General features: G+C 46.6%; 1 protein-coding gene across 6 annotated transcripts; it reads right to left on the bottom strand.

Moving 5' to 3' along the window:
• Nucleotides 1–156: 156 nt before the first annotated feature.
• dtx1 (deltex 1, E3 ubiquitin ligase) lies at nt 157–27,726 on the bottom strand. 6 transcript variants are annotated; one of them, XM_061671395.1, is made up of 10 exons: nt 26,997–27,726; nt 26,282–26,686; nt 11,675–12,389; nt 9,661–9,722; nt 9,378–9,539; nt 7,784–7,845; nt 7,532–7,690; nt 6,662–6,823; nt 5,369–5,458; nt 157–4,355 (listed from the first exon to the last, which is right to left on the bottom strand). In XM_061671395.1, the coding sequence occupies exons 2-10, from the start codon at nt 26,538–26,540 to the stop codon at nt 4,131–4,133; spliced, it is 1,896 nt and encodes a 631-aa protein (XP_061527379.1). In that variant the 5' UTR covers nt 26,541–26,686; nt 26,997–27,726; the 3' UTR covers nt 157–4,130. The 6 variants fall into 6 exon arrangements, with proteins under 6 accessions (XP_061527379.1, XP_061527380.1, XP_061527381.1 ...); XM_061671396.1 differs by having other exon boundaries at nt 9,378–9,509; XM_061671397.1 differs by lacking the exons at nt 26,282–26,686; nt 26,997–27,726 and adding an exon at nt 25,375–26,249.
• Between the last annotated feature and the right edge of the window lie 221 nt (nt 27,727–27,947).

The following is a 27,947-nucleotide window of genomic DNA, read 5'->3' as shown; positions in this document are numbered from 1 at the left end:
CGGCCATCCCGAAGGGCCCTTCGCTCACGCCGACCTCAGCGCCCGCGCACTTCACTAGCTCCAAATGACCTCTAAAGCGCATTCAAAGCTACATAATGAGCTGCAGGAAATAACACTGAAGACAAATAAGACAAATAAAGAAATACAACATCAAGGTCAAGGTGACAAAGGTGAAACAAAATCATCCCCATTGAGGGCACATTTATTTTTCCATTTCTGTCCACAAGAGAGACACAAACATGCAACAAGGTCAACACGACTCAATAAAGACTGATTATTGATTAAAAAGCCCTTTATAGTTAAATCATAGTCTGTCTCTTTTAGCTCATTGCAGTTTCGTCTTTGTGAACAAGAAAACTGCTCAGGTGAGGTCGCACCACAAAATTAGGAACGGAAAATGTCAATTAAACCCGTAAGCCTGTCGTACGTGTCGAAAAAGAGCGGCGAAATCAGTCAAACGCCATCTCTCCCTCGCTCGTGTAAAACCAAAATGCGCCGAGGCAAGATGCGGCGCACGGTGCTGAAATGACATCATCATCTGCGCGACCTTTTCGAAAGAGGAGCTTTGCGATGATTTCATACGCGTTGCCGTTCAAGTAGCTCGCGCTTTGGTCCGCCTGCATCTCGGGAAGAACATTACGCTCTCTTTAAAGGACACGGGCCTATGATTTCGTCTTACAAAAACGCACGATTAGTACACACTCGGAGACAAAGAGATACCAAGACAGTATAGCCATACAATGTTTTAGGTATATTTTAAAGAGGCGTACAATAAGCATCCAACGTTTATGACTTTTTGGTTACAGGTGTAAATACTACATGTTGCGCAGAACGATCCGTCGTCTTGACTTCCCACTTCGATTCAAAAGGAAAAAGGTTGTATGTCATCGTTATCTCAAAGACAATCATCGATCAGAAAAAACCTCCAAAAATATATGCTTTCCAACATGTACATGTCTGCTTTTGTTATAGACAAGAGGAGTGAGGTACCTCACGAGGAAAACACCAACTGAGCCCAAAATCACTGTCCTTGCTACAAATAAATCAGGTTTTAACATCTCGAAAAGAGTAAATTGCATAAACGCCATCTCTCTCGGTTGCTTAGACAAACCAAACTCCATTATTATGTCCCTTTCCTTTTGAGAAGTCTGTACACACCTGAAAGTCTAAAGGGCCGACACAACGTTCAAGAAGCAAACGTTTGGATTTCTCGAGTTCATTCAACTTCACTCAACGTGGACATTTCCCTGATAGATCTGACTTGCTTAGGCCTCCGAAAGTGAAAGCAATTGATTTTGCCCAACTTAATAAGATTCGAATGAAGTTGAAATAGTCATAAACCATGTTATGCAACGCGGTGACATGTGGCTCGCATGTCTGCCTCACAGTCACGGGTTATTTTGCAAAACACATGCATGTTCGCTTACGTGAAGACTAAATTGACCAGCGGTGTAAATATGATCACCAAATGGATGAAAAATAATACATCTTTCAAAAAATGCATTTCATGCAGCAACCGCGTACGTTCCAATTCTTCAAGGATAAAAGCTTTGTTTCGACGGATATTTTTGCATATAAAGACAGGAACAACTGTGTCATCAAGTTTGAATGAGGCCAGGACACCGAGAGCGAAAGAAGAGTCGCCAAGGAAACGGGAAAAAAAACAAAAACAACAACAAAGATTCACTTTCGGTCCAAATACATTTCAAAAGGTGTGTTCAACTCGAAAGATGTTTGGGAGTAGAATTGGAGAACCATAATTCAAAATCATGTGTTCTCCCTTAAGCATGAAATAATCCCTGAACGTTTGATGATTAGTTGACATCTGCTACCTTTATAGCGCAAATACATCAAATCTCTTCGAATGTGGCGCACCCACTCGCCATGATCCAATAGCTTAACAACGCTGTAAATAAGTTTTAACTGCAGCAAAAAGGCAGACAGCCGCCACCCCACCCCAAGAGAAAACAGTTTTTGCTTAAAAGAGAGGAAAAAAACAAGACTTGAAACCATCAGAATGCACGACAGGCTTGTTTGTTGCCTTACAAGGTGACCTCCAGCCACTTGTTAGCAGACACAATAGTCACACAGACATTTTGCCTGACTGGCATGCGGGCAACACGGCAGCGGGCCGTATTGAATTTGGAGGGACCAGAAGTAGCTGCAGGCCTGCCGCTCCAGAGCCCAAAGTTACACATTGTTCATTTGCATATTTCACACAATTGCAGAGTTGCCAACAGTACATTATAAGAAAAAAAGAAGCTTTTCAGGGCCTTTAAAAATAATTTCCAATTCCAACTCATTTGTGGCTGCTTTTTGATAATCGAACAGTAGAAATATCTGCAGCCAATTGTTTGCTGATTTGACTGAAGGACAATGACGAAGCTCATGCTGTTTCGGCTAGCCCGCTAATGATGAAGATACACGGACTATTTTTATTCAAGTCAAACTACACACGTTCCACATGAAGATACGGACAGTAGCATACACTAACACTTCTTATTATATTCGACGTCCATTAACATGTCATACAGACAAACTGACAATATTGTCAGAATTTATGTATTATGTTGACATCTGCTTCTGTATAACTACGTTCATGGGAAAGTGCGTTAAGGTATAAACATAAATTAACCGTACACTCAAACTGAACTTGAAATGTAGGCTGTATCAGCTTTGTCAACCCCCCCCCCCCCCCCCCCCCCCATTGTACTATAAGATGATTTAGCAATACAAAACAATGTTTAAGATGCCACGAAGGACTTTTCTCAAAATCTAAACTACCAAGCAGAGCTGCTGCCTCAAATTGCCGTGGAAGACAAGATTCGCACCACAAAAACTTTACATCAACATCCCAGCTCATTAAAGATGATCAGACGCTTTTGTGGAAAGTCAGCACTGACCTAGCTTTCATCTCCAAGTAAAAAAAAAAAAACCAACATGAAGATCCCCAGCAAGGAACTTCAAGAAGACAAAAATACGCTCTTGGGCATAACATCTCCGAGGGGAAAGAGAAAAACTTACAGGGGAGAAACCTAAATAATGTAGTTGCTTCTGATGCATCTGCCGCTGCGAGAAAGCCTCATTTGCATGTTTCCTGGAAGGACGTCTGCCGCTGCTAACGAAGAGGACGCGAACCGAGAAGGTGGGGTGTCTCGCCGCTCCCCGCCGAGGGAGCGCAGCGGCCCGGCGCGGCGTGTTCCGGCCGATGACCTCACGGGAGAGTTGAGAGTCGCAAGACGGATCTCCTCGGCGCACGCGGTCACACCGTCCCCCTCGTGCATGGCGGCATGATGGATAGACCCGAAGCCAGATTTTCCTCCGCTTGAGCCGATGCTAGCGTGGGGCTTCACGCGCAAACAGGTCAGCATAATCAGTGGCAACAAAACAAACGGGTTTAGCCTTGGAACGTGGCAATGGAACGTTCCGAACATTTCAGAGCGAGTCCGCTAGGTTATTTCACAGCTCCTTTCGTAGGCAGCCCGCAAAGGTTAACAATGTATCATATTTCATAGCTCTTGGGTCACTGGAATCTATTTAATGTACGACAAAACACACTCTCTTTAGCCCTTGCCTCAATGACGCGGCACAACGTCAAGCCAAATTACCGTCACTTCTTCGAAAAGCACAAAAGTCTCACCGTGTGTTGACTAAACAAGGGAGAAGCAAGTCCTTAATAAAAATGATATTTCTTTCTTACAATTTGTCTTCTGAAGTGAGAAAAGCTTCATCGGCACCTCAACTTATTGCAGCAATTCACTCAAGATTCATTATGCAGTGTTGGCGGGGCCGTGCAATCTGGCCTCGTCACGCCTCCTTGTCGCGCTACAAGTGCGGATGCTTCGCTTTGACTGGAAAAAGAGCTCAGTGACACGTTTGCTGGCAGCAACGCCCACGCGGAGCATGTGCCCCGAGTCTCTGAGGACGCATACACGCTCCGGGCATGATGCAAGAGATAATCAAGACAAAAAACAAAAACAACAAATCATTTTGTTTGTCGCTCTTGCCTTGCCATACAGAGGGAGTAAAGAGTAACGTGCTGCGTGAAGAGCGCTCATCCGGCGTTACCGTTTCCTAGGAGACAGCAGCGCATGATTGGTTGTGTTCCTGCCAACCAGCTCAGGAAGCTCTCAGTCCTTCAGGTTGTCCTCGCCGACTCCCTGGGCCGACAGCTCGGTCAGGACATTGTCCAAGTAGTTGGGGTCAGGGTAACCGTGGCCAGTCAGGTTGGAGCCAAATTCGGTCTTGTGGTGGATCTCGTTCCACACCACGGTGTCGGACTCGCCTGTGGTACTGGAAGTGCCGATGGTGAAGATGAGCCGTCGGTCCCAGGCTGTGATCAGCAGCTTGAGAACCTGGGGGGCACAGAGGGGCTTGGTGTTTGAAGTTCATACCAGGAGTATTGGTAAGTAGTGTATTTGAACCCCCTTGAGATATTTGTATCATTACCACCATAAATGTGTGCAGTAATGCCTCGTTTATTTCGGGGGTTAGTCCAGAAAACTGCCGCAATAGATGAAGTAGTAGTACCGTGAAGTAGTGACCAATTATTTATTGTAGTATTTATACAGATTTCAAAGTTTAATATATGCAATTAAAGGCCAATAGTGATACTTCAGAGAGTTCCAGGTATTCTATTCATTCTACGACACGAGTACGTACGCAATAGGTCGGTGCGGTGGTTAACGTCACTTAACAACAATCCACCAAGACGCGATGTACACGTGTTATTTCCCGCCTTAAGCATTGGCCCTCTGCTTCACAGTGACGGTCCTGGCGATGTACTCAGCACAAAGCATTATGGGAAGTAAGGCTGGCAGATCCTGCTGTTTCCCAGAATTCTTTGCAGTGATGTTTTTAACTACATTACTGTAGCTGGGGAAAAATCAAGCTTAATGTTGCTCTTTACTTGCGTGTGTTCCTGTCCATATTGTTGCGAGTGTATATATTAGCGATGCGTTGGGGTAAGGTTGGTATTTGTGAACTTATTTCACTCAACTCTGACGGTGGCGTCCCGGTCGTGTTCTTTGTATCCTCGAGCAGCTTGGTGATTTACCAAATGTATGAGTTGAGATGACTCAGTATGGTTTGTGTTTCTGCAAAAACTAAGAGCCCGTTTGTCCTTAGGTGCCGCATTAAAATCAAATAGCCAATAAAGCTAACGGTACACTAATCAACAAAAACAAACATGCGATACGCTGAATCTGCAAGCAGTGAATGGCGATATAGCGAGGAATTATTGTCATGATAAAGTTGGGCTGTGAAGCAATTTCACATTTCAGGTTTGTTTTATTATGGCGGAGGGAGGCGTAATTCTCCAGCAAGGTTTCAATCCATAGATATGTTTTTGGGGTGGGGGGTTGCTTACCTTCCTGCCCTTGTCGTTGTCTGGCAGGTAACATTGCCGGGGGAATCCTCTGGCGCTGAACTTCTTCCCAGGGTCGGGGTGCTCATTGGTCTGAAACGTACAGTAAACAACCTTTTATTCCATTTACAATGGAATTGTTTCCTCACAAATCACTGTGATGGCTGCAAATGGACAAATCTTAATGTTTGTACAGTTGTCTGCAAGCATGTGTTCAGATGCTGGATCGTTAGAAGCACCATTTACTTCCGCTGATGATTTCTTTTCCACAGTGGGTTTCAGAAATCCTGTCAATTGAATTTAGGAAAGATATTTGTTATGATAGGTTAGGTATTCTTTGGAGATGTTTTTTTCTGACAAATATCATATTGATGGCTTTGATAGCGGTAGCAGATATAAATGGATACAAATGTGCTTCTCAGTGAGCCTTTTAAATATTCTGGATACGTTTTTGAATGAACTGTACATGCAGGGTTGAAGCTGTAAGTAACAGCAACGTGTTTTGATCAAGAACATTTCACCCGGTTTTAACCAGGAAAATGCTATTTTACGCAGACTCAGACAATGAAATGTGTGATCAGATCAGTTTTTATTTGACAGCGCTTATGCAGCATCTCATAGCGAATTGCGTTTTCTTGGACCCCGAATGGGTTGTTATCGATAACAGCGGAAAAAGTGTTGGTGTTGAAACCGTGACGTAGTGTAGCATTGTAATGTTTTTTTTTTTTTTTTAAATAACTCCCTTATCCAAATATGTATCAGTAAATATCAAACAGTTTTTAAGCAGAGTGCCAAAAACTGGAGGTTGGCGAACAAAGGATGACGCTACACCGGCTTCGCAGTCCGAGCTGGAGGAGTCTCTATCGAGCTTGTGGCTGCTGTGCCAACGTGCCAGCTGAGCAGGGCTGCCGCTCTCAAAGGTCATTTGAACATTTTCTAGCACCGCCGGAGCGTCACGACCAAATAGGCAGCCTTCCATTCTCCTGAGTGTTCTAAGCACAAGCCGCAAAAAAAATGGACATCATTCAACATTTCAGTGTTCAACACATGACTAAATGAGCAATAGATGAGTCAAAATGATCAACGCAATGCTATTTTCCATAATGTCGAAAAATCTTCTTGGTTCAGAGTCTTAATCCTAAACTGTGAGACATAGAAGACGGCTCACCTTGGTACACCAATCATCAAACTTAAGCGGATAAAGCAGCTGCAGTAAGGCCGGCGACTTAGAAGAAGAAAGCCGGTGGATCAGAGCACAAAAAGCAAGATGGATTAGCGAGGGCCGATCATTCTGACCTGGACACCTGCAGGAATGTCGTAGACGATGCGAATGGTCTTGGAGTCGGCGTAGCCGGGCAGGCAGTGGGGGATGACGTGGTATTCCATCTTCCCAGGAGGCTGCGTGCCTGTTTTTTCCCCATAGATGGTCTTGCATGTTGGGCACTGCAGACTGCCATCCTGCTTGGGACAAAATGTGCGTAAAAAGGTCACCTCGTCATTGCCCCCCACCCCCCCTCCGATATACTTGAAGTATTAGCCAATCATTGCAGATTACACCACATTCGAGACCGAGCAAGAGGACGCCTCTCATCAGACAGAGCACCTGTGGATGTTGCGCTACGGCAGGCAGCCAATGAAAATCAGCCAATTTTTTTCTCCTATTGCAGCATGTAAGAATGTTTTCTTTTTTGTGTGCTTTGTGCCCCCCTTCCCCTACCCCCCTTGTATTGTGACACATTAGTAACTTTGTACAAATGGTCTTTACATTTGCCTATTTATTTTTCCATCTTTGTGGAACAACAAAGTAAAACATCTGCGTGTGAAGTCCATTTCTTCGAATTAGTCCCGACGATTGCACAAATGAATGTGCTTGCACTTTCTGCTTTTGCTCAAGCAAGGAGGGGCATTGTTAATATTTCATGCAACTGCACCAAAATGAGCTGAATCCATAATGACTTCTTGCAAAGTCCCAGTAGCGGGCTTTCGAGAGGGATACGAGCGATCCGACGAGACTCGTCGAGATCCCCATCTGCGTGGAACAATTGCGCAGTTGGATCATCTGCCGGTTCCGTGGCGCCCGGTCAAGCCGAAAGAGGGTGCGCGTTTGTAATTCGAGCCCTCGAGAGTGACATCATAACAACGGCTGGCTCCCAAGCTTTTACCCACCTTATTGCCATTGTTGTACATGGCCACCAGGCACAGCAGATGGTACATGTGGCCGCACTTGCCAAGTTTGCCCACCGACTCTGGCTTGATGCCTTTGTGCTGCAGGATGCCTTCATAGCCTGACGCCATGGCCAGCCTCTCCATGCAGATGGTACAGTCCTGCGCAAGCCAAACACAATATTTCAGCTGCTATTCTTCATAACGGTGTACTTTTTCATACTTTCGCACCTGCGTAATGTGTGTGCGTTTTACCTCATCTGGTGCCACTTTAATTTTGTCCGTGTATCTTCGGACAACATCCTCTGGGGTTTTCCCTTGTCGTACAAAAGAGAAATCAATATACAGTAATAGACAGACAGACACAACCTAAGTATGGAATAAAGATGACTGGAAAGAATATTCTGTATAGTTCCACTTCTATAGTCTTTATATTCCTCCGCTTTGCAAATCTCTGGTACCCTTCTGTGGTGGCAAAATAACTCAAATAAGTCAAAGAAACACTTAAGGAGTTCATCCATTGCAGTTTCTTTTAATGATCACAAAGATGAAGTCTGGCGAGATTTGGTGGTGTCCTGCAACATATGTGGAAGTCCCGTGCGATGTACGTTTACCGGAAAATATTTGGTTAAACTCCGTATCGCACGACCTCAGGAGTGTTCGCGTTCAGACGAAGACGGCATCATCCAACTCGTGCACAGATCATTCTTGTATGCGTGCGCCCAGTGTAGCATGGCTGGGAGCACATCGACACAGCAGACCCCTGATGCCATTCCAGGACACCCCCCCCCAAAGAAAATGTGTCTTTTTTTTCGGTGCAGCCAGATAGAAAGCGATGAACGCTAACACATTATAGCCACTGTCTGACGTTTTTTTGTTTTGACACGAGTACAGTTGTGGTGGCATGTGTATCATATTGAATTGGATCAACCACAAACAGTTGTTGTTTTGTTGTTCTAAATGAAAATTGTGAATAAAAACCAAACAGATGTAATGTGTTTTTTTTTTTTTACAAAATACAAGCCTAGAGTTTTGGCACAATCCTGTTAGTGACATAGATAAAAACCAAACCTCACCTCACTACTTCTACCTCAAGGTAGTAAAGGTCAACGAGCAATGAGAGGGCTGACTAAGAGGACAATTGCAGCGTAGGCGAGGGATGGAAGTCTCGCTGATCAATTAGGACAAAGACTCCCTTGGGAGGTTCAGAGTTTCCATGGCTTCCATTGACCCGTTTTCATTCAGGCCTGTAAACTGCTCTCAGCCCAGCTGAAGAGAAGAAAAGTTAGCTGGCTGCCGGCTGTCTTGTTTGGCCCCGCGTGTCCATCCATCTTGCAGGCTTTAACGAACCAACCAGGCGTCTTTTTGGAATGTGGGAGCGAGCCAGTGCAGCGGGAGAAGGGTTAGGGTCAGGCTGGAGTCGAGATTCTAACCCGGAACCTCAAGACTGTGAGGCACACGTGCTGACCTCCAATCTACCTTGCTGCTGGCCTGCATGTCATGCCACATAGTTGTTAACAGTCACACTTTTTTTGTTTGTTTGTTTTTTTACCCATGAATATGAATTAATAGTCTTCTTGATTAAGCAGAACTGCAATGCTGAAGGTTCACGGGTTGAATTTGATAGCCTTGAGGGCGACACTGCGACATTCCTAGGGATGCTGGAGGGAGGGGAGTCAACGGTTTGGTTTGAAAGAGATTAGACTGCCTCACAAGTGCACGTGTGTGTGCACATCGTGTACAAGCTACGTAAGAAGACAGGTCCCTTTGGGAATAAACGCAACATTTGATTGAATTGACATTTTCCTCCAAGGGATGTCCCAATGCAACCGTCAACTCCTGTTCTTACCTTTCCTCAGGTGCTTTTTCTTGGTCTTGCGTCGCATACCGTTGACTCCCGGCACAGGCTTCATATCGCTCTTGCTGATGTGCGGCGGGTGCAGAATGGGCTTTGGTGCACGGGTCAGGCAAACGGGCAGACCTACAGCGCACATCAGGATACCGGTCATACCTGATGCGTATGTAACAACACACAAACAAACACAAATACACACACACAGAAAAATTGAAAAATGATCTCGAGTGGTATCGCAATACGATCACCACAAAGGAAATATTATAGCTGAGCCGACCTGCTAGCGCTGGATGCACTGGTCCAGACCCAGTCAGGTTTTTGACTGGAAGAGCAGGAACCCTGCAAGAGAAACGAAACCTCTATTTGTAAAACAAAAATTGACACTCCATGGCGCTGAAGGATCCCCAAGTCCTCCATGAGGACCACCAAACATGGTCCTCAATTCCAAGAATCGCCGCTGGTTGCGCTCCACGTACCAATAGAAGCACTCAGGTTAAAATGTCACTTGCTCTTCACCACATCAAACAGTTGTGATGCGATGAGACACGCTTTGAGAGTTTTGACACGCGCACACAGATAACACGGCCTAAAGGCTGCACACTATAAGAAAAAAGGACATTGTCATTTTTTTTTTTTTTTTAAACCGCCAATATATATTGCGACGTGAAATACAGGATCAGTGTTGGCAAAGTTCATTTTCTACCTGAACTAGTTCAAAGTTCAGTTCATTGTTCGAAAAACGAAATAGTTCAGTTCATCGTTCATAATTCTAAATTTGAAACGAAGTTCACCGGTCCAAAAACGGACTCGTTCATAATTCCCCCCCCCCCCCCCCCCCCCCCCCCCCCCCCCCCCCCCCCCGATATGTTGCTGACGGGTCTTAACCTCAAAATAACGTCATAAGGGCAATTCAGTCCCACCTGACTGGGTGGACCACATTCAACTCGTCCAAGCGTGTGTGAAATTTCTCTCAGTGCAGTTCAACACCGCCAATAATAAACATTGCCAAATGAAGATCTCGCTGACTGCCAACCAAAACCGAGCATTGCTGTAGAAAAGGCATCATATCTCACACCGTCTTGTATTTCGGCCCTGCAAATGACTTTCATCCCGTCTCACTCCACATCTCACCGGAGGGGACTCCTCCTTCGTTCGCCCTAGCTACAAATCCTATTCAGGGATGTTTACCCATGAACAAAATACAGTTTGCGTACAGTGAAGCATTCAACGAGTCTTTGTGCTTCTGTTGTTCTGTTTTACGAGCCACTGTTCGGAGCGGCATATAAAAGGCAGGTGGTGAGATACTGGTCTCGGTATGTCCACTAAACTAATTTGTTGACACAAGCAAGCAGATGGCCAAACCGCAAATATTTCTGCATAGAAACATGTAGCAATTCGGGGCAACACAATCTCCCCAAACGAGCATCGCGATTCGCAGACTGCGATTTTCCAAGACAATGGGAAGACTATCAGGGTCACACTCATCATTGATTATAGGTACAGTGCTTGATTGGGTGCACTTGCACAAGCTAATGAGATTCAAAGCAAGTGCTTTAGCAACAGTTTAAACTCTGACAAAGATTGCTTGGTTGTGACATTGCCAATTCATTCTATATTTGTTGTACGTACACATACTTCATTGGGGTGTTTTCTAATTTGGATTACTTGCAAAATGTGGGCATCTTTTGATTTGGATTACTTGCAAAATGTGGGCATCTTTTTGATATAGCTCTTGTACGCAACTTTTCATGAAATAAAAGAAGCATGTGCTCATAACGGAATAATCTGATTGAACCGTAAAAGAGCAACTCATCAAAAAAAAAATACAATCCCCAAGGTTCCAAGAATCTGTGTTTTCTATATTCTGCTGTGTGCAAGAAAACAAAAAAGTGATGTCTCACATTGCGCGTCGATTTCTGGCGTCTGAGTGAGCGAGCGTACGTAAACCACGTGCATCCTGTATGTTGAGCCGCTCGCCTGAGAATCGGTGCGCTCTGTCGTGCCCGACAGACACGCAACTAACGAAACCGTGAAGACGATGACGCTTCCGCAAGCCGTGCTGCAACGGCCCAGTGTGATTCTAACAAATGTGTTCCAAAGAGAAGCAAGAGAAAGAGCTGCAGTATTTCCAGCGTCTGGGGGCCCACGTAAGCTCATTATTGAGCAGCAACCATGTCAGATGCACACATGGGAGACTCGAGGGCTTTTCTGCAGAAGCATTGATCAGCATGTGAACCCGAACAGTACAGAGAAACGAAAGGATAAGAGAGTTCAAAAACTTAGCTCATTACCCCGGTGGAATGGTTCCTCTCGGGGTGGCCATAGAGATGCGCTGAGCGCCCGGTCGGTTCAGGTTGTTCTGTCCGTTGACGGCGAGGGTGTTGTGGCCATGGGACGACATCGCGGGAAAGTCGGCCGGGGACGACGGCACCCGCACCTGTTCGTCTTTGGCTCGCCCACCTCCCGCACCGATGTTATTAGTGGCCGACGAGGTCGGAGACCAAAGAGCGGTTCCGGCGAAGGTGTTGCTCTGCCGCACGGCCGTCGGGGCTCCTGCGGCGCCCGTGCCGCCTGCCCCCCCTCCGTGGAGCTTCCGTCGCTGGGAGGCGAGGATCGCATTGGACGCGGCTCTCGTGCTGTTGACCAGGATACATTGCTGGCAGGAGCAAGGCTGGCCGGAGCTGGCTCCCACGGGCCAAGACTGCGACTTGGGGATGGAACCCATGATGAGCGGGTAAGCGAGATCCATACGCCGCCGAAGGCGCCGCTTGCGCTGGCTCTGCTTGTTGGTTTGAGACATGCCGTTGAAGTCGATGAGGTAGGAGAAGCCCAGAGAGGTCAGATCCAGCCACGGGTGCTGCTTCTCGTACGCGTTCTGGATGGTCACGCAGATCTCCATGTCATACGGCGTCCAGGAGCCACTGTCGTTCTCCCACTCCCACACCACGCCTTTGCCCGGAGCGGAGGACGGTTCGTAGAAGTTCCTCTGCACTGGCCTCATGGTGCCTGAAAACCCAAGAAAGGGTTGAAACGGAACATCAGGATAGTCCCCGTTTCAACTAAAATGACACTTCGCAGAGTGCAAACCCCCGTCAAGGCCGAACAATGAAAAATTGGAACGGGAATCCTTCACAAATACCCACTTCGTGCCTGAATTCGGTCATGAAGATGCACCATTTACTGATTTATTGCTGAATAAATACTCCCCCCAAAAATATTAAAACTGATAATAATAAAAAGGCCTGTGATGAATATTCTTGACATTTTTGAAATGAGGGAAAATGCTCCGTAATCGCTGATCTTCGGATCATTTGAACATTTAGAGGTACAATTTGTATTTTGTGAAGCCGTCAAGCAGATGGGAAATTTAAACGATGATTTCAGTTAGCAAGGTCATGCTTAAAAAGAAGTGCAATTGCTATTTTAACCTCAATTCAAACTCGACTCAATCCAATTCGGAAATGAATTAAGTGCTGAGGCAGGAACTTGAACTGCTAACGAAGATTGCTTTGTCATAAATATCTGCGAGGCTCAAGGCGTATATTACTAATTGTCACATTAGATCTGTGGTTCACATTGTTTCAGCTAGCTCGTCACAAAACAACCTTGTGTAAGCTCCAAAAAAGCTCGAGAGGCTGAGCCGAAGCATCAAATATTCAGAGAAACGGACATCATGCCCACAATCCTCTGCTTTCTCAAGTCTCCAGACTCTCCAACGCCAAGCACCAATGCCCAACTAACTACTCATGGTCACTTAGCACACCCGCCCATTACAACGCCGCAGTATTGTGGTCACTTGGGAAAGTTGATCCCTAACAAGTCTGCAAGTGTTCCCTCCTTTCCCATACGGGTTAACTGCAACTGAGCCGATAATAGTGTGATGGGAGTGTGCGCATGGCCTGATGAGATTGAGAATGAGTAAAAAAAAAAAAAAAAAAACTAAAAAAAAACACACAACAGCAGCATTCTTTTAGCAACTACGTATGGGCTGCAGATGTTGAATGCATCGGCATCAACAGCAATGTGAACTTGTGTGTCTGCTGCAAGGATTCATCCGCGTGGCTAATTTCATTTTGAGCCGCTCGGAAACACGCACACGTACGTTGCATGTTTGGTCGCATCTGGACTTGCGTTCTTTTTCTTCCTGACAAAAAACAAAAACAAAAACAAAACAAAACAATTCCCTTTTTAAATATATATTCTTTGCTGTGCCCTTTAATCCTGAAATATTTTCAACTTGTAACAGCGGGACGCGACGAACTGACGTTTAATGAACACTTCAAGGGCGCTCGTTTTTGCCGCTGTAATTTACAGCTGTGTCCACAGAAAAATAAAATAAATCCAAACATGAGTTGTTGACGTTCTCACGGCGACTCTTCGTGTGCTTCCTAACAGGAAACAGAGCGAAAGTGTCCACTTCCTGACTGGGGCTGTGAGATTTTAGTAGCCATCTTTCCTGCCCTCCCCCTCCCCCTCGGCTTCCGATCAAGCGAGTACGAGCTGTGTGATGTATTGCCTCGTCAGACTCCACGGAGGCACTCGAACCCCACTGCCACTCAGGGCCAAGGCGGTTCAGGGAGAGCTCGGCGGCCCTTCCGGGTCTCAGCCGGAGGAAAAACCTTGCCGGAGGCCAAGTGCGCTTCCAGTTTGTCTTCCTCTGGCACCGACCGACGTCTAAATTGCTCCTGAATGGCTGAACAAGAAGAATGCAAGTGGAACATCCTTGAGCAACCTCACAAGTCAGCTGCAAGAAATGAAAACAGATGCCATACACTTTATATCCGCCATACAAAAGGTATTGCGACATTCGGTGGAAATAGAAAATAAAACCGAATTGGGCCCCCTTTGCAGCTACAACAGCTTTCGCTGTTAGTAAGACTTCCAACAACATCCTGGAGTTCGTCTGTGGGATTTTCTTTTTTTTTTTTAATCCATTCATCCAAAAGTGCATTTGGAAGGTCACAAGTCACTGAGGCTTACCGTTTTTCTTCTGACATGGTTGGGATAAAAACATCAAACCCATCCAAGCATTTCTTCAAACGGGAACGGAAAAAGGCCTTCCGTTTTCAACATCTTCACATTTACTCTGCCCATCGGCTAATTCAATCTATCGGCTCGCATTTTATTAAATGTGAAAATGGGAAGTCTAACGAGGTCTTTACTGTGCATTAGAGAAACCGTTGTCAAGATAATTACAAGCCCACGTGAATGTATTCAAAAGAGACCGCTGTACGTTCCGCACGCAAGCGCGATAATCATCCTATTGGTGACTTTTCGTAACCAGGGTCAAAGTTACCACGAGGCAAACACAGGCAATTGCCTGCGGCCCCCAAATTTAAAGCAATGAATCGTCTTTTGAGTCGGAGTTCACGTGCTTCAAACACTTCCAAATGCCTCATCATCATCATCATCATAGCGTTGTTAGTGTAACGTGTGTAACTGACCACAGCGAGAGCCGGACGCCCGCGCCAGGTGCGGCGGCAACTGCTTTCGGCGATAGCCGAGGACGACGGAATAGAGCCCAAGTGGACGGTGGCACGAGTGGCGCTTTTCCTCACGAAAATGTCAATTTTAAAGCAGTTGAAAATGGGGAACTATATTAAATGAGTGTGTTGTAATGGAAGCTGTTCCCGGGGCGCGGGTACACAGTGGCGAGTGTCACAGATAGCGCAGTATACTGCATGTGAACGTTAACTCTGGCCTTTTCCCTGAGCAGGCTGCCAGCAGCCAACTTGTCAGCGTTCCCCTCCACAGCCTCTCTTGGCTGTGCACCAGCGCCGGCGCCGTCTCACATTTTCCACTCGCCGGACGCCATCCTGCTCAAACAATGCTCAACTCTTGGACGAGGAGAAAATGTCTGGTCAGTCAGGTAAGGCCCGTATGACCTCGTCAAGGCCTTTTGCATCCCCGACGGCCAAGCGAGAAGTGCCGTGATCGCAACCTTTATGACGCTGCATGTCCTTAACATTTCGAAGTTCTCGGAGGCTCCGTTAAGCCTCTTCAAGTGCGGTGAGACATTTTCAATTCAAAGTACAAAATGCAGCTCCAGCAACCGACCGCCTCAAAAATGGTTCGCTCCACCAATAGTGGCCGGCCGGCTTAAACAAGAGCATGAGCTGCAATTCTTTAATTCAATGCTTTCATTGACCCCGCTCGCAACTCAAAACACTCACATCTCAAATCGTCTTTCCTCATTGAAAGAAATGGAAATGCCATTAATCCGTTCCAGCCTCTCCCCCAAAATCGCACTTTATAATATTGTACTTTATGAAAACAGAGTCATAACTTAATTGCACTCAACTTAGATAATAAATGTGACAATTTATGTGAGTTGCTTGTAACTAAAATAACTGAGGTGCATAAGAGGTTTGCGCATAACGCAAACAGTGCACATGGCAGGAGGCAAAGAAAAAGCACTTTCCAAAAAGACTGATAAATCCAAGTTGGAAGAGAGGATGAAGAAACAGAATGCTGCCTGGCACTTAAAAATACATCACACACATACTGAGAGAAAACACCTGCCCCAAACAAATCAGTCATTGTAAATCACGAGGGGAGATTATTATTGAATGCATATACCGCTGAACAGCAAGTTCTCCGTTCATAAGCCGCCATCGTTGTACCGGCGCAGTCAAAAATGTTCCGCGAGCATTTAGCTGCTCATTAACAACCAAGCTGAGATCAGAGACCCTAATAATGAGGATGACAGTCGGCATTAAGCTGCTTTAACAGCATTGTAGGTTGCAATATCACAGTTCTCCTGCTCTTCGCTCACATATGCACAATCGCGCGTTAAAGCTCATTTTCTATGCCGCTATGACACATTCATTTGCAGCACTTTACCATGTACCACGAGAGCGAGCTGCCACTTGGATTCCCAAAGGCTTCATTTTGTCTTTGTCCGCAAACATGATGGACGCACAAAGCCGAAGTCATGGTTATGGTTGGCAGAGCGGGGAAGAAAAGGAGCACGAGAGGAGAAGAGCGTAAGAAAGTACAGAAAACCAGCAGAGCTGGAAGAGAGAAGGACAAACTGGAGTGAGGATTTGTAACAGTGCGATAGGAAAGGGTCTCCCTAACAGATTCTGCTGCCAGAAAATGAGGAGAAAGAAGAAGACATCTTCAATTGCAGCTCTCAGACATCGCCACGTCGGTTTGAATTTGGCACTTTTGCAATTTGAAGTTGAAATTGCTGCTTTGCTTTTACATTGTCTTGTTAATGGCACTTTGTGGGGCCTTTTGTCAGAAATGTGCTGTTCAAAAAAAAAAAATGCCCTGCCCGGCTTCACTCGCGTGAGCGAGAACGGACTAGTTACATGCAATCGATCCGCAGGTTTCGGTGTCAAACAATAATTTGCATTCGCGCAGCCAGGCACCAGACCCCGCACTAACCTTGAGAATTTGCGTGACTGTCCTCGCCACTCGCCGACTCACCGCGTGCGGGTACGGCGACGAGCGTCATCACGCGCGTGCGCTGCTCTACCTGCGCACGGACGAAGGCTGAAAAGAGGCGCGTGTTGAGGAGACGAGGAGCGAGGCTGAATTCACATCTCTCGCATATTTCACTGTCACTGCGCCATGCGTCCTCCCTCACGTTATTGTGCCATCGCTTTGTCGGGGCGGAAGAGAAACGCACATTTTCAGTCACTCGGTCTTATAATCCACAGATCGGCAGCGTCGGAATAAAACAGGTTTCTTGTTTCGGCATCACTTTTCACATTTCATTCAGCTAAGTCTCACAAAACGTCTCGAAGCGTACGAGACGCACACGTGAGAGATTTTGACACAGTGATTGATTGCACACGTTAAACCTTGTGTGAAACAGACAACTTTTGAAAATGTACGGGATTGGATCTGCTTGCACCAATGAGGCTCGCTTATTCTCCAACAATATTTTTCTCAGACACCGGCAAATTGATGACAGCGGCGCTCTTTAATTCTGGAACCGGTCCAGTTTGAAAGCGGCACTGCCAAATAGAGAACAAACGAAAGGATAGACAAGCATTTTATATCATGCAACAAAAAGGGAAAAGAAAATCAAGGCCTGTTTTGACAATGTCAAAATAAGTTTCGAATTTACATTCACATGACAAAAGGAAATAACCGTGTATGTGTATTCCTCGGATCATCACGTGGACTGCAACATGATTATCCGACGACGACACCGAGTCCGCACTGCGAGCACGATCCTGTCAATACCACGCGCGCGCACACACCTCATCCAGGTTCGTTGCAGTTTTTTTGCCTGCACGTGACAACATTATATTCCACTTCAGGCCTCGCGCACGGACGACATATCGTACGTCGGCGTCGCATCCTGCCTGCTCAGCACAAAGTCGACTTATAGACGTGACAGCGGAGTTGCTGAGGAACAGCTTGTGCGGCTCCGCTCGTGAAATGTTCTTGCAACCGCCTTATACGATTGGAAGTCGCGAAAATCGCAGTCATCGAGGCGGGTGCGCTCAAAGAGTTAATTACCCATACGTCACGTTTGAATCGTGCATATTGTGGCTCGTAAGGCCGCTCGCGGTCTGCAAGTCACTGAAGTAAATATCCGACCGAGGCTGAAGGATGCAAGATTTCAGTGATGTCAGTAAAGATGTTTCCAAGGCAGGAGGGAGTTCTCCAAATCAGAGGTCCCCAAACTTTACTCGCACCAAGGACTGCGCTGATACGATTTTCACGGACCGGTGTACAAACAAATAAAAGTTTCTCTTCAAACGAGGTCATGTTATTTATTTCTTTTAAAAAAAACAACAACTCCAAAGGCTCGTCTTTTCATGCCGGCCGCTCCGAGGCAGTTTTGATGGCTCCGTTGCCTTATTTGCGAGCCTGTTGCTGGAGTGCGCCAATCATCTGCAACAATAAACCCGTACCGTAAGATCGGGCTGCCGATAGCTTTTAAATACAGATTTATCTTTCTTGGAAGTTGTAGGCTTTTCCTTTCTCTCATCACCTGATCGAGCCCTTTTCAAATAAGCTCTCCAAATGTTATTTTTGTTGTTAAGTTTCCGCTTTACTTGTCACTGAGAACTTTCTCACTCTTACTCCGGTAAATATTTGGAGGACTACTTTACTTGAGTCCTATTACTCTAAAGTAAGAGTACCCTTTTACTTGAGTATAATATTTGGCTAGTCTAACCACCTCTGGCGTTCATGACCGCTTCCTGGCTGCTACGTCTTATCACAGGAAACAGATCGGCAAATAAACGGACCCTTGGAACGAGAGGTCAAAAACAACGAGAGCTCACCACACGGAGTTGAATGTTTCGGTCACATTTTCAAATGGGTCAAGCAACTATCTGTCCTACTTTGTCTTGACTTATGTGAAGCCCTATCCATCAGTTTATCACACCTTAAACAATTCAAATGTTACATTTATTATAAAACCATTGCCTCTCTGTCTAGCTCATTTATTTTGCAGCCAAGTTGACAACACACACAAATTGAGGAGAATCAGCTCAGAGTAACGTCAACAATATGAATTCATGCTGTTTGAGGTTTCAAGTCAGCATCTGGAATATATTCACGGTCATGTTCCTGACAGTAGATGTTGGCTAACAAATTATGGGTCTTAAATATGCAACATATTTGCAATAGGCGTTTTTTTGAAGCTTGAAGCTGTAATACCGCACCAGATGCAACGCATGGCATTAGCTCTGTTGCTGAACTGTTGAACTATTAATGCTGCGAGGAGACTCACACTTTGGCTCTGATGTGGTAAAAACAAGAAATAAATCAATAAACAATCATTGCACACCACACCGATGACCACAAGCTCTCAAGGCAGGAGACTGGCGACACGTAATATGGTGCTGTCATTAATAAATCATTCTAAACTGTTAATTAGCGTTGAAAAGATGAGATGTCGACTTTGAAATAAGCACATTTACGGGATGAATTGGGCCTCAGGCAATGTACAGCACCCACACCGTTTTCCTGCTTCCAAGCAGGTTATGATGTTTTGGAACACGCAACAAAGTATTACATGCCAAGATTAGCTTGATCACACTCCCATTGACTTCACGGTCTTGTTTGCTGTGTCAGTGTTCAAATCTATTCTTGTTCGGACTCCAAGTAGACCCCCGCGACAAAAGCGCAAACATAAATTGCGCCATTTAACTCCACTGGTGACGAACGTTAAGATTCTCCGATGGAGACTAGAGCTACATTTAAATATCAGGTTTACGATGTAATGGCCTGTGTCTAAAAAAAAAAAAAGCTGTCATATTCACAATGACTTCACTCTGAGCCCTTTTAAATGGAAATTCTGCTTTCACATTCATTGTCAACATTCTTTTGAATGAAAGCAGATCTAAGGAAGAAACACGACATTAACTATTATGAAGTACTATTATACTCCATTCCCCTATTCTTCCTGAGGTATCTGAGATGTCCACGATCAACATACTATATATTTTTAATGCGGTAATATTCCTCACCGCCCATTTTGCCTTGCCAGTTTTTGTCTGATATATAACATTATGTCTAGGTGAATGCGTACAAGAGGAACAAAAAAAAAAAAAAAAAAAAAAAAAAGACGTTATAGAAATTTCAGCCTTGAAACCCACCTTGAGTAGCCGGTGTTATAAATCTTAGTCGTTAATAATAAAACGTGATGGGGTTACATCGCTATTCAGCTGAGTGCTCTCCCGGCAAATAATCAAAATAGAAGTGCTTTTGCACGGTCGGTCGGGTATGCGGGCAAAGAAGTAGTTTTTGGACTCATCTCACGCCTTGTCACTCCAAATGCTTATCTGGCAGTTTGCCGAAATCTTATTTGTCGTTGTCAATTAGAATTTCGACCCTTAATAATTCCATTTCCTTGCTTAATGCTTCGTGAGCCAACAATGCGCCACGGTTCGCAGCACTGTCGTATGCTTTCCAGCAAGTGTGAAATGTGCACACCGCGAGCGCTCGCACCGGGACAATGACACTTTCTCAAAAGAACCTCGGGCTTTCATTTTGGATTCCACAATTTATCACGGTGCCGCTGTGCAGTCAAAGCCAAGAGCGCAAGAGCGAGAGCAAAACAAAACGCGACGTGCTTTCGGTTCTCTTCAAATGATTGCAGCCTGAGTTACGTCGGCGCGGCTTTTTGTTTTCGGCCAAATGACGCTTTGTGTGACTGTCAGACTCGGCGCTTGCGTTGATAGAACACAAGCGCCCCGCGTGACACCACGAACATCTGCTTTCTGTCGAATATAGCCAATGAAACGCTCAAGTGAAGACGAGCAGAATTGTGTCACTAAATGTTATACAGATGTGGACAGACAGAAGAAACGTGCAACAGACCATACTTGGCCAGTTCAAGATAAGTACCAGCTGACAGAATTCAAACCCTCCTGAAAAAAAAAAACGATTTAAGCCATATAAAAGAGCAATCAACCACATAAATCTAAGCAACTAGAGCAATTGCTCGGACAGCGATGTTTAGTCGGTGCAAAGTCCTTATAGTCATGTCAAAGAAAGAGGCCTACTATATCTTATTCAAACGTGTTGGGAGAAACTGATAGAAAGAAAACAGCTATATATGACTTTGATCTGCTCTGACTTTTGACCTCAGCCACAGTAGCCACAGTCAGAATCATTTATCGGATACCCTCGGATACCATCGGGGAAGCGAACGAGAAACCGATTTTTGCGTCCATTCGTCGTACAACGTATGGGTGACGAAGATGAGCCCATGTTAAAAGCTGCACGCGTGTGCGCAGCTTGACAGCGTCATGATGCTTCCCTCCTCCTGGGCTGTCACTTCCCATCAGGAAAACGCTCCACCTCTCACTCTTGTTCCTCTCCTCTCCTCACCTCAGTCGCAATCCTCACCACCCGCCTCTCCGCCAAGAGCGCCGCGCACCGCGGTCCACGTCCACGTGGAATCCGGCCAGCGCGTTTGGCCCACGGCGACTTCGGCATTGCCTCGACGAAGCATCGTTTCAATTCTGCCAAAGCCCTCGTCTTCAATGCAGTAAACAACAACTAGTGTACCTCTGCTAGGTCAATCACAACAGTGAACATAGTCACAGTGAGTTGTGCAGTCAATAAAAAAAAAAACATACACAAACGAGGGCCATTTTCCTTTTTTCCCATTGTGGACGCACACATGGTGGCATCTTGAAGCTGCTTCTGCGCATTCTTGTCTTCTGACCCATGTGGTGCTGATGCACGCAGCACCTGACCTTTCACATGTACACAGACTTTTTACTGCGCCCCCCCCCCCCACAGACCAGCACAATAGTTCATGCACATTTACTACATACCGGGCTCCATGAAAACTACCAAAACAAAACACTAAGGCACAGCTTGCGTCAATCATCTGCTGCATTGTACTCGCCGTACTCAAGCAATTTCAAACGGTCAACAACCGTTTCCCAGCAAAGCAGAGCAGACATTTGCAACATTAGAACGTCTTCGCCACTTCACCATCAGCATGAGGAATGGTTGTTAGCAGGCTACGGATGAAATTTCTTTTTTTTTTTTTTTTGTACTTTTATGAAATGAGGCATATTTCTCGCTTTCTCGCTTACAGCCTTTGCAAGAATGCTCCATCGACTTTATGATCTGTGAGAAAGGACACAGAGCTCCTTTTGAATTTAAAAGGACGATCGGACTAAAAGTGAAGCGCTTCACCGGGCTCGGACTGGACTATTTCTAGCAGCATGAATGAACAGTCACAGAACCGACATGGGATCCATTCTCATAAGCCGGGGTGATTCGCTTAAAAATCAATGCATCGCGCTCCACAGACATGGCAGACCACCGTGTGTATGCTGAAAATGCCAATTAAAACAGCAACCTCAAAATAGACAGAACATCGAAAATGGCTTCGACACACATCTGCACTGTTATGTACTTTATACTGCTTCTGCATCACTCATGCTTCATGCAAAGCTCAAGTTGTTGACCACATTTTCAAACGCTCCACTTGTTCAGCTCGCGGCTCACAACCAGATAAATGTTCAAGGATGCCGCCGGCCTTTTCCTTATCTTATAGCCACTGTAACGCTCTCTTTCTGGAAATCTGGGGAATCCTCTCCCTTGGGATTGTTTATAGGAACTGCCAGCTGCAAGGAGATACCCGACGTGGGAGCTCAAGATGTACATTTTTTCCACGCGAGATACGATTTATAAATATTAGTGTGGGCAAGCGAGGAGTGCGGATGGACTTGTGCTGAACAGCGAGGGCGGTCTGCACCAAGTGCATCCCCTCCACGAGGTTGCATCTGCATTATTACTTCCGCTATAAATCTGCAACGGAGAATTGGAAACAAAATCCTCTCTGTAAAGTCTTTTTTGGAAAAACGACAAGAGCGTGTCCGTCAAGGAACAATTTTTTGTCGACAACACATACTAAATAAACCCCAGTCCAGCCTCTCGTGAAAATCTTTCATCCAGAAACGTACGTCAAGTCGAGGCAGTACAAAGTTCGTACATTACAAGGTGGTGCTGGTGGGGGGGATCGCTTAAGTTATTTTGAAGAAATTGATCACCTTAAATCTCATCTTTTAGAGTCAACTCTTGTCAAATTGTTGTTTAAAAAAAAAAAAAAAAAAAAAAAAAGATCAAATTGCACCTCTTGAAATCAGCATTATCTGCTGTGAGATGGCTTTTCATCTTGGCAGCAGCTACAATTTGGTGATCGCACGTATTTCCTGCAGGCCATTTTTATGACAGTTCCAGCTGCCCGCGTGCAGTGTCAGAACGTCCTTCTCAGACGACGTCTCATCACGCCAACCCTTCTGCCAGCTCGTAATTGCATTTGAGGGAGCCTTAAAACACCTGCACCTTCTTTTTTTTTTTTCTGGCTCCACCTTGACAACTTGGCAGTCATTCATTCCTGAGCGAACACTTGCTCGTCTCTCTGCTTTGTGTCACTGGCGCATCGCGGCAAAAACAAAAGCCAGGAAGCCGACGCAATAACTGCGATGTGAAACGGAGGCCACAAGAGTGGGTACGTGATGGTTATGGCAGATAAGCTTGCGTCTTTTGCAGGTGGGAGTGGGCGTAGTGAAAGTGGATCAGTCTACACAAGTGTTTAGAGGTTCGAGCATCCCTCGAGGGAACGGAACAGATCAATTCTGCTTGGCTCTGAGCCCAAAACTGCCTTCTGCCAGATAGTCATCCACACTATGCAGAAAACTCTAACTGTACTGTATATGAAGCACTGGGGGGGGGGGATTACTCCAAAGGCAAGTCTTTGTCATAAACTGTACAGAGAACTACACAAAGTCAATACCATCTCATTGCAGATGATTCCCAGAGAGAGAGAGAGAGAGAGAGAGAAACCCCGCCACAACATCTGTGCCACACATTTTGCTGTCATATAATTTCTGATTAAAATAGCCACCATCGCATTCACTTGCGAAACTGCGAAAACCATTTCAAACCCTCAGGCGTTCCTTTCAAAATCACAGGTGAGGGAGGGAGACCCTACAAGGGCTTGCAGCTGAAGCCGAGTAAAAACAACCTCACGGTTCTTCCACTACACTATAAAATCGGGACGCGACGCAAGCGACAGCAAGCATCAGCCGAGCATCCGACGACAACATTCAACAACATTCGACTTTCGCAGCAACACGCTTCACGCTCGCGAAGCCGGGCCGCGGTCGAACATTTTGTAAGACGTGGGCGGCGAGAACACGGTGAGCGCAAAGGGGAGACGGGAGCGGGCGATCTTGCCGCCGTCCGTCGGGCCTTCGCGTGACAGGTTTGTACCGGCCGTGCGGGGGAAGGTGACGCACAGAACATCACGACGACGGGCGCTCGCGGCCCGAAAAATGGCTAGCTTGGCCGATCTCGCGGCCAACACAGACACGCTTGGCGCTTTTGCGCCGACGTCAGTCAGTAACGTGCCCGCACGACAGACCCCCTCGACAGCCGTGCTGACCTGGATGCCCCCTCTTCCTCCGACAGAGCAACAAACAGCAAGCGTGTGTTTAATATGAGAAGACATGTGACTCTCATAGCAAAGGTTTCTAGGGTGTCAGAGGAGAATCGTAGCGTTTTATAGATTTTTCTTTGCGTTAGCAAGGGAGCTACACCAGTCAATGACACGGAGCGGAATTTATAGGCTGCGCAAACAAACACGCATGACGAGAACACGCACACAGTCACACTGAGGATGCGCACGACTCTCAATAGAGTCGAAGGTGCTACAGTGGGCCGGAATCTTGTTTCGTGTGCCGGAATAATGCGTTTACGCTCGCAGGACACCTGCAGTAATACATTTCAACATTTTTCTTTCCAAATAAAAAGTGGCCTGTTTTGACCAACAATGTCACGGACAACACGGGGAAGGACCTCTGTAAAGACGGCTACGGTTGTCGTTTGCACGCGTACGCGGCTCCGGAGCTTCAGCGAACGTGTGCAAATTGACATCGCACAGATCAACGGGCAGCGAGGTCACCTTGCACGCACACGCGCGTCTCTTTGTATCGCTCCTCGGATGCGATGCGAGATCCCGGAATGATCTCAGAGAAAGAAATCGGTTTTCCTGTTTTTGGCCCTCCGCGTTGATAGGCCTATTTCCTGAAATGACGTACCCCGCAAAGTGATCTAGAAGACAAGACTCAACATTGGTGGGAACGTCTTCGTAATCCATCTCGGCTCCGTGGATTGGGACAACAGCAAAGTGCAACTCGCTTCGGTGGAGTCGGGCAACAAAAGGAGAGAAAAATCATGGCCACATTTCCCCCCCCCCCAAAAAAAAGGCAACAAAGGCTAACCCTGACTGGAATTTGCTTTGAAGTGATGTGGTGTACTTTTATGACGGCGTTTTATTATCATCTTTGTCCATGTTGTCAGAGCGATGGGCCACATGGTATGCGCTACTCGCTTCCAAATGGAGCCACATTCCACACATAAAAGGAACATTCAAAACAGATCAAACAGTACTTGTCTATGCGAACCAAATCCCATTTTTAGGACGACTTCAAACACGTCGCATGGATTTGAGAAGAGAACTTTGCTCAGAGTTCCAGGACGCACTTACCTGGCCAATGCGGCTCTCCTCCGACACGGCGCCCTTCGGCGAGGTCGCGGCGTGCCGGCGACACTTCGGAATAAATAAATGATCGCTGGCACCTTTTTCACGCGGGCGTCGCCGCCGACTCCGAAGTCCCAAAGCAGGCCGGGACACGGCGGACTCTCGTCGGTCCCCCGGAAGGTTACGCAAGACTTGTGCGGCTGACGCATCAAAGCTTGCTTTTAATCAGTCCCAAAGAGAGTTGACGTGACATCATTTGCCAAGGAAGCGGCGTTTTCCTAATTAGAGATCCACATCCCATTTCAACGACTTTCTCTCTCGTAGGATAGAAGTCCAAAATGCGTCACTGTAACTCATCTGTTCAGTACCCATGTGTTGTGAACTCAAACTACAACGTTCAGTTACTAGTAGCTTCCCTTTTTTGTTGACTTTTTGTGAGACAACGGTGACAGCAAGCTTTTTGTCAACAACATCTGTGATGTATAAGCCCACTTCTCATTTCGCCGTTTGCAGGTGTGCATCGAAAGCGCTTGGAGATTTTCCCTCAATTTATTCTCTTCCGTTTGAGAAGTGGCGCCGCATGAATTATTGAACTACGACGATATCAAAGCACGCTCCCCCCCAAAAAATGAGGATATTATTCAAACGTCTTAATATGTGACACTAGCGCCTGAGACGGGAAGCATGGCCGCCTCAACGTTTCGTGTCAACCCTCGTTATGGTTGAGTCGAAGTTCATCGCGGCCGACTTTTTCGCAGCGTCCTCGGTCGCGGAGGGCCGACGCGTTGAGACGGACGGACGAGCCGCACGCCGTCGCGTTCACGCCTCCGAGCCGCATGCGCTTTCGGACGCTGGGCACGAAAGACGACGACATCTTCCCGACCTCCTTTTGTGCAACTGTCGTGTCGCTTACCCGTGTCCTGTCGAAACTGATGCATGGACTGCAGATCGATGATGTATGGAGACAGTTGGCCATCTACCTGGCCCAGAACGACGGTTCCTCGGGCGTCCCCCTTGAGGATGTTCTCAATATGGTGGCACACCGCCGCGCTGTAGGGCCTCCAGCGCCCGTGCTCGTTCATCCACTCCCAGACCACCACCCTGGCCAGATTTTGGGGAGGGTAGCCCAGTCCGTTCGCGGGCGGCAGCAAGCCCGAACCGGGGCGAGCCATTGTCCCTTCCGGACTAGACCGAGAACCACCTGTCCGTCAAATACGTGCCCAGAACGTTGTCATCGGCTTAGCTCAGCGCCTTCGGTGCCCGAGGTGGCAGATGTCGACGAGGATCTGCGGCAGCTCCTCCTCAACAGGCGGACTTGCTGTAAAAAAAAACAACAAAAAAAAACACAAAAGAAACACATGACAGGAAGGTGCACTGGTGAACAAATGCTGAGTTCAGCGTTTCTGAGATCCAGTTGGATCTCAGAAACGCTTGTATCCTGCGTGCACATCTCCTCAGTCTGAAGGAAATGTTGACGCTCTTCAGGTTGGAGCGAGGTGACCGATGTTACCGCGAGCCTTGCGCAGACAACATAGTCAACATCAAGTGCGTTTTATGGGAATCTCGGAGCAAAGCATTCCGGCTGATGGGATTTATATCATGCACATGCGTCACATTGCCGTACAGACCTGTAGGCTGCAGATGTGGCGCCTCACATCTGTCGAGCTACATTGCACAATCGCGAGGAACAACTAAACATTCGTGATGCTTCGCATTTGTCGACGGGAGCGTCCGACGTCAACGCAGAAAACGGGAGCCGTCGCCGTCGCCGGTGTGTTGCTCCTTGACGGCGTGCCAGCCAGCCAGCCAGCCAGTCGGCCGCGGGGACGCGCCGAGTCGCCGTCCGCGCGCACGACGTCACATTTGCAAGGCTCACGCACTTCCAACGCCGATCGACGGATGCCCCAGCGCACCTGTATGGCGAGTGCTCGAAAATTCACCCGAGCTGCCGAGCGCATTGGCTCGAGAGCAAGCCACTTCCGGTCTGATTTCACAATAAAAGCGGCGTGCGTGTGGAGGAACATCAGCAGGAGACCGAACTGATTATTCCTCAAAGAACGAATGATACAAAGTATATGCGCAAATAATAAAAATAACACACCAGAATTAAACCACAGGCGAGTCTAATCAGCATCAAAATTCTAAAAGTGATCTCGTGTTCAGTGAAAAAATAGATTTAAAAAATAAAAACACATTACATTTCAAAGGGGATGGAGCAAAATACTACGCAAAAAGAAAGCGGGGAAAAACAGCAAGCAGCCTTTTGTCATTTGGTGGTGATGAGAAGGATGAAGAAAGCTAGCACAGTACTACTCAGTTTGAAATTCCAATTCAAAGAATTCAGCGCTTTACTCGGTTTCACGCAGACGCCATTTGTCAGCCCTCCAATGGACAACAGTGCAATCGTACTCGTTTGTTGGCTGTTATTGCGGAAGTGGCACCACCTAGTGGTCGCTCGTATCATTAACAATAAACCGCAGCCACGTGATCAATCGTCGTCGAGACGCGCGAGCGAGCGCCTTCTTTCAAAAAGTTCCCAATCACGTGATCAGTATTAGCCGGACCGCCATTTTGGAGGT

This window comes from Phycodurus eques, chromosome 3 (genome assembly GCF_024500275.1).
Source record: "Phycodurus eques isolate BA_2022a chromosome 3, UOR_Pequ_1.1, whole genome shotgun sequence".
NCBI lineage: Eukaryota > Metazoa > Chordata > Actinopteri > Syngnathiformes > Syngnathidae > Phycodurus > Phycodurus eques.
The sequence above is the reverse complement of the archived record's forward strand: the minus strand, read 5'-3'. Positions and strand labels throughout refer to the sequence as shown.

Coding starts and splice junctions, on each gene's coding strand:
- dtx1 (XM_061671395.1), bottom strand. CDS start 26,540: ATGGCTCGCCCCGGTTCGGGCTTGCTGCCGCCCGCGAACGGACTGGGC. Junction 9,723..11,674: donor AGAGGAACCATTCCACCGGG/GTAATGAGCTAA, acceptor TTTCTCTTGCAG/GGTTCCTGCTCTTCCAGTCA. Junction 5,459..6,661: donor ACATTCCTGCAGGTGTCCAG/GTCAGAATGATC, acceptor TGTACGTTTCAG/ACCAATGAGCACCCCGACCC.